The 7,376-nt window shown below is 49.0% G+C and overlaps 1 protein-coding gene across 1 annotated transcript; it reads right to left on the minus strand.

Annotated features, from left to right (window-relative positions):
- Positions 1-434: 434 nt before the first annotated feature.
- Pnma5 (PNMA family member 5) lies at positions 435-2,222 on the minus strand. The gene has a single exon (XM_008829612.1). It carries the CDS (start codon positions 2,220-2,222, stop codon positions 435-437), a length of 1,788 nt encoding a protein of 595 aa, XP_008827834.1.
- Between the last annotated feature and the right edge of the window lie 5,154 nt (positions 2,223-7,376).

A 7,376-nucleotide genomic window follows, 5' to 3' on the forward strand; every position in this document is an offset into this window, starting at 1 on the left:
CAGGAGCCATGGGTTGGGGGTAAGTGTGGGAGTGGGTACTCACTGGACAGCTGGGTCACTATGTGGTTGACAGGGAAGGGATTCCCCAGGGCAGGGGGAAGACTGTGCCAGGATGGCAAAGGGGACAGAGGGAGGGGAGGGCTGTCTGTGCTGGGAGAGCCAGGCAGTCAGCAGGACCACTGAGACGGCCTCTTCCGTGAAGTCCACCTTCCTGGTGTGAGTGGCAGACAGGACGGCACCTCAGTGTTGCTTCCAGGCCACCCGCCCAAGTCTGCAGGGTCGCGGGCCAGCTTTGGCAGTGCTGTGTTCACCAGGCTCTCCCTGCTTGCTCTCTGGGGTTCTCCAGCCGCCCTGGACAACAGAAAGCAGAACAAACTACCCCCGGCCACCGCCGGAGCCCTCCTCCTGCTCTTTCATTGGCAGTGACCCAGCTTTCACTCTCGAAAGGGCTCAAGGGTGCTGACCTCGTGGGGCTCCCCTAGAGCAGTATACATAATCCTGAAGACTGGCTTGACCCTGCGACCTCCTCTCTGGGGCTCCATCTCCCTGCCTTGCAGCACTAGCCTCCAGTCACTGGTTTCCTCTGGCCAAGACAACCCTGCGGCAGGGTCCTCCATGACCCCTGTGGCTTCAGTGCCAGTGGGCACTGGCTCAGGACCCCCAGCCTCACCATCCTCTGACTTGTCCCAACCCGAATCTGGTTCAGCCTTTATTCTGGCTGCAGTAGTTCCCCAGTCCTGACTCTGACAGTCTCCAAGTGGTTTGCACTGGGCAGACACTGAGCTGGGTGGAATGTGGTCTGTCTTAGCGCCTTTTTTAGCTAGTGGAGTGTCAGGTGCCTTCCCCTGCACCTTGCTACCTTGCGTTTCTCTGTCATTCATGTCCCCTGCTGTTTGTCTGCGCTGCTCCACCACCTCAGCAAGATATCTCTGCTGCCTGTCTGGGTAAAGAGTGCCTGGATCTTTTGAGCCTGCTACAGCCTCGAGTTTCTGCTCCCAAGGTTTGTTTTCAGCCCTAGAATCTGCTTCCTTCATAGGCTTTTCTTCCCCATGGTTGTGCCTCCTTTGCACTCTCCTCCGTTTCACTGATGCAGTCATTTCCTGTTGTATGGTCTGGGTGCTGATCTCTCTTGTAGACTGTGTCTGGCACGTACCCTGATCTGCTCTACTGACCTCTGCTGCTACCTGCATCTCACAGGCCCCCTCCTTGTCTACCTGCTTCTGCTGCTCCCAGTCCTCCTCATCTCGAGTGAGTTTCATTAATTCCAGAAAAGTGGGTGGGCACCCTCGCTGATCTAAGATCAACAGCTTGCCCTGCAGAGCAGTGGTCATGGAGACCTGAGATAAGATATGCTTGAGACGAATCATGTCTGCATTTTGTGCTGGCAATGGCCTTTGCTTCACCACTTCCTGAAGTAGGGGCTCTAAGCGCACCAAGTAATCAGATAGCTTCTCTGTGGGCTTCCGAGAAGACTGAAGAAACCTGGACTGTAAGATGTTATAGTCCTCCTTCCTCCCAAAGATCTGTTTTAGGGCTTCCAGGCACTGCTCCACAGTTAGGGAGTCATTGCTGGCCTTCAGCGCTCGCATGATTGACAATGCAGAGCCATGCAAACTCTCTAGAAGACGTCTCTGCTTCTCCTTGTCGGGCACCTGCCATAACCGCATCATCTCAGTGACATGCTCTATCCAGATTTCAAAGGTCTCTTCTCCTGGGCCTGGGAAAGCACTGCCAGAAAACACTTTGAGTTTTCTGTACCACATGCTCTCTTTTGGAATCTGCACACTTTCTGATTTGACTTCGTGTGAGTCCTGTGGCTCCATTCCTTCTGTGGGGACAGTGCTGTACCCCATGACTCTGGACACATCTATCATTCTCCGCCCCTCATCTTTCAGAAAGCAGTTCAGCTTACTGACAAACTCATCATCTGGATGACGGGGTTTTACCACCACTTCCCAGGGACCCCCATTTCCTGGTATATGACTGGGTACCACAGTATAATCAACAGGTTCAGTAAGTTCAATTAACACTGCCTTAGCTTTGTCTTCCCTCCTGAACATTCTACCTATCACTTTGTGTGCACACACGGTACACAAGCCTGCTTTCAGAGAATCCTTTATCTCAGTCTCACTGCACTGCACAGGGATGCCCACGATGAGCAGGGCTTTCTGGGGGTCCAGGTCCATCCCCTTGCACCAATCCTCTAAGAGTGCCACAGCCATTGTTCCCTGTGTCTATGGACTGATCTAACAGTAGGGCAAGCTTATTAGCTCAGAGTTTTAGTAATACTCAAAGGATTCTAGACCAATGCCACGTAGAAAGGAAGCAGTGTCCCAGGTTTCCACAGCCTGAAATGCAAATGAATGAAGAACGTAATTAGTACTTCCTTCCATCTTCCCTCCCCTCAGAGATCCAGTCTTGCTTTCCAGGGCTCCTACAATCATTCTGTGAGGAGCTTCCCATGACAAGCTCCCCCAACCTCATCCCATCCTGCTGACCTCCTCCAGTGGCATGGTTCTTCTTGGAAGTCCAGGACTCTGTATTCTGCAGGCACCTGTGGTAAAAATGCCAATGTCAGGAGGCAGAGTCAGATTGCTGGGGACACTGAAAAAGGCCCAGTGGAGGAAAGGGCATGAGAACATCATCTCCTTGGCACTGTGTTAAATCCAGCACCTTCCTTGCTGGATCAAAGGCTAGCAGCAGCAGATAGGAAGCTGCTCTTTTTCAGAGGAAATGCCCAGCAGCTGTGCAAAATGTAACCAGAGTGGTGGGTGTAGAGAGTTCGTGACACGTTCAGCGTGTGTGACACTGCCATGGACAGAACAGTGTGGACAAGTTCTGTCACAGGAGTGCGCCATGTGGTCAGTTAAGGCCCTAGAAGAGCAACACTTGATGTCATGGTCCTCCAACCAATGACGCATCCTAGCTACTGGGAGAGGGTTGGGAGAGAGAAGAGTGACAAGAGCAGTATGTGCTGAGAAAATAAGCTTACAGTTTCAAATTGTATGGGATCTGGAATCAGAGGCAGTAAGGGAACCCAGAAAGGACCTCCAATCTCACAGTGCAGCAAATCAACAACTAGAAACGTAGACCACGGCCCCACCCTGTAGTCCATGAAGCCCCTGCACCTGCTCTTTATCAGTGTTCGAGGCTGCTCCCAACTCAACTGCTCACCTTGATGCCTGCTGTATAGTACTCTACAGTGCAGATGCAGTGACTTTGCTGGCACTGGTGCTAGATGCTGGCTGTCTTCTAGCTGTATCCAGACAGGCAGGTCCTTGCTCAGGGGTGTTGGTTTGTGCTCCACTGATCTGTCCAAGGCAAGGTAGAGGAATATTTAATATGGTCTGTTTCGAATGCCCCTCTCTGAAGAGGCTGTGCCAATTCCAATTCTGCAGGTGGATTCAAAAGCAGCTATATCCCCTATCCCACATTCCAAATGGATTGCAACTGGACAGTAGAAGCATGCCGAGGCCACAAAAGCCAGGAAAGGGAAAGACTGTGTTTATAAATGGCAGAGACAGGGCTGCAGAGATGACTCAGCAGTTAATAGCCCTGGCTGCTCTTGCAGAGGACCCAAGTTTTGGTCCCAGTACCCCGACGCAGGAACACCAGTATCAGGGAATGGAATAATCCCACACCCTTTTCTGACATCTGCCGATGCTGCACAACAATGGTGCACCTACCTATTAAAAAAAAAAAGAAATGGCAGAGACCCTGGGGTGCTAGATCTACCCTAGTGGGAATCCCCCTTTTAGGGGGAACCTATAGCTACCGCCCCTGGGACATTGCCGAGAACAGGAAACGTCTTTGCGGGAGGCTACCCTGAGCAGATGGAGGGCAGCACAATACCTGCTGAAGACACCGCCACGCCAAAATTCCAGCCGAGGCGAACACAGAGGAACGCCACACCTCAGCCCATCCGGGCAGAATGTGCCAGAAAGCCCGAGCGCAAGCACTTATATAGGGCCTGTTGATGACGTAGGTCTGCACACGACCCTTTTGCAGCTGCGCACTGGTGTCACTTCCCCTCTCCCCACCCCCTAATAGGAGGATCCTGTTCTGTCACTCAACCCTGTTGCTACTACCATGGAGGACAGTGGGAGGGACACAGAATTTAAACTGGGCGGCAGGAAGTCTGGGAGAGGGGGGTTTGACTTAAAAGAGACCGCCAAGCACGCTAGGCACCTCACAAACCCGTCAGCCATTGGTTCTCCCCTTCCACGTGTCTGTCCCTCATTGGATGACATTTGTGGCATGATTACACGTTTTTTCTACATTCAGAAACTGAAAGGACCTAACGGTTGTCTCATAAGTTAAGAGCTCTGGCAGCTCCGGGCAGAGGACCCTCGATAGGTTCCCAGCCCACATAGTGACTCACAGTAGTCTGTAACTGGTTTTACATGATTTGGGCTCCCTCCGGCATCAGGCACATACGTAGTGCACATATTTACATTCAGGGAAACATTCATATGCATAAAATAAAAATGAATCTTGTTTTTTTTAATAGAAAGGCTAGTCTCACAGTATACAGACTAAACACAGAACTGCGTATACAATTGCAGAGCACACGGCCAAGCACAAAATATAAACCCAGCAGGTATTTATGAACTGACAGTTATATAGTTTACTTTTTGTTGAAAGACAAAAATACAAAAGCGGCCAGGCATGGTGGCACACGGCTTTACTCTCTGCACTCGGAAGGCAGAGACAGGCAGATCTCTGTGGGACTGCGGACAGTGGGGTCTCGAAACCGAGTTCAGGCCCGCTGGGGCTACCGGGAAACTGTCTCAAAAAACCCAAAACCAAAAACAACAACAACAAAAGCGGCCTTTTGGCTCAAATTTCAAGGCTAGGCCTGGAAGCAAATGCCTGTAGTCCCAGCACTCACTAGCTCGAAGACTGGAGCACCACGACTTCCAGCCTGGGCTATATGGCATGAATCAATTCCTTCCTTCCTTCCTTCCTTCCTTCCTTCCTTCCTTCCTTCCTTCAAACATCCCAAAATCCCACTCTCTCTCTCTCTCTCTCTCTCTCTCTCTCTCTCTCTCTCTCTCTCTCTCTCCCCTCCTCTCTCTTTTTCTCTCCTCCTCCTCCTCCTCCTCCTCCTCCCTTCCTTCCTCCCTCCTTCCCTCCCTTCCTCTCTCACTCTATCCTTTCCTTCCTCCCTCCCCTCCCTCCCTTACTTTCTTCCTTCCTTCCTCCCTGCCTTCCTCCGTTCATTTTCTTCTTTCTTTTTTATTCTCCCATTAGTCTCTAGATTTCCCAGCCAAGAATTACAGGTCTAGTGCTTTAAACACTTTGCACCCTTTCCCAAAGCAGGTTTCTTCCATAGTTAAAAAGACTCAATAGGTCCCCAGGAGCCCCAAAGTGCTATTTGAAAAAGGCCATGGCGTATGACAGAAACAACACATAGCAAGATGCATATTTCAGGGCAGATGTTACGGGCCTTTGGGGGCAGAATAAATTTTTCTTACTTTGCTTGGGATGAAAAGAATATGCTTTAAGCTCTGTATGCTGGTTCCAGGACATGGGAAATGGAAGCAGAAGGACTGAACATTTCAAACTAACCCAGGTTACATACTGAGTTCGAAGCCAGCCTAAGCTATACAGTTCCCAGCCAGCTTGAGTTACAGTGTGAAACTGTGTCAAAAACCCCAAATCAAAACATATAAACAAAAAGCATAGGCATTTCTACAATGTTTTAATAGAATTGTTAAAAGCAGAAAATAATTTAAAAATCAAGGTATCTTTAGACTTGTTCCCCCTTCCCCACATCCCATTTCTTTATTTATATGCCGGACTGAGGGTAGAACTCAGGCTCCATGCACCCTAGCCATTTGCACTACCGTGAAGCTACATCCCCAGCATGTAACTGCAGCTTTTTCCAGTGCTGCACATGAATAGCACAGATCATACTCCCTACTTAATAAGAACAAACCATTGCAGGTGTGGTAGCTCAGCCTGGCAATCACAACCCTTGAAAGGTTGAGGAAGGAGGATCATGTGTCCTAGACCAGCCTGGACTGCCTAGCTAGAACCTGTCCTCCAAATCTGTGTCCTCCACCCCCAAACAAACAAACCCCAAGAAATCAAAACCAAAACAACAACAAAAACAAAAACTAGACTATGAAGTGTTTGTTAAATCAAGCTTCCCCAGATGAGACGACAGTTACATAGGGTACATAGTACTGCTGGGGAATCCCACATTTACTCGTGGGTTCCCAACACACTGAGTTTCCTTGCAGCTACCACTCAGCCATCTGTATCACAGCCAGTGTCATGTCAAGAACTCACACTCACCTCTGGGATACTGAGTGCTCCACTGTTCAGGCTTCTGTTCTCACTAGTAGGGAAATAGCTTCCTCTCCAATTCTTCCCTCAACAAAAAAACGTTCCAGAGGAATGGTGCCAATGTTGAATTTTACCTGAGCCATGTGATCCTGGAAACACTGAGGGTTAGGAACATACACAGCCCTTTATGTTTCAGAAACCAGCTTTCCAAAAAGAAGCTTCCTTCCCCTTAAGACTTGGATGAGAGTCAGGGGATGAGTCCCTTGGTTACATATGACAAAGCCAGGCCCCAGGCCCTTCAAATTCCTGTTCTTTGTCTCATAAATGATTACCTGAACTGCTTGTTCCCTCTGATCAACAGGAGAAAAATGTTTTCCAGGCAGTTTAAGGTAGCTTCTTTCTTTTTCCAGACTCTTGAACTTTGGCCCATTCTTACACTAAAGCCAGCAGATAGCTTCGATGGTCCCATAGAATAGACTGGCCCCAGGTAAAACATTGTCCCCTATCAACTCGCCGTACATCCTCATACACAGTTCTTTCTAAGTTTATTTTCCCCTTTAAAAGAAAGCCTTTTATTACCTAACTTTTGGGACATTTGAAGAGCTCATGATTCGAGTGTTTTCCCTAATGCGACATCCCTTCCTCCTCTCCTGCTAGAAGGCTCAGTTCAAGTACCGTGTTTTCATCAAGTCATAATTTATTCTCTCTCCCAAGCTTTATTGAGGTGTTATTAGTCAGACGTAGAGATAATAACCAGCTTTGGATCTTACCACTTAAATCCTTGGCAATACACTAATTTTTTAGTTTATTTTTAATTTTTTAATATTTTATTATTTTTTTAAACAGAGCATAGGGTAGGGGTTTATTTACAGAAGAGTGGGCACCCCACATTTATGGCTCTGCAGTAATGACTGTGTATTTAAGTCCACACTCAAATACAGATCCTGTGACCTCCTGACAGCCGAACAAAATGGTGAGAGAGCTGCCTCTTGGTGTTCTCGGCTTAGATATCCTTTGCCCCTCCCCCTACATGCAGCTAAGGTCGACTGATTGGGTGGGAGGGGTAAGTGACTCGCCCCTCA

This window comes from Nannospalax galili, unplaced genomic scaffold (genome assembly GCF_000622305.1).
Source record: "Nannospalax galili isolate Female #2095 unplaced genomic scaffold, S.galili_v1.0 scaffold513, whole genome shotgun sequence".
In the NCBI taxonomy this organism is placed as follows: domain Eukaryota; kingdom Metazoa; phylum Chordata; class Mammalia; order Rodentia; family Spalacidae; genus Nannospalax; species Nannospalax galili.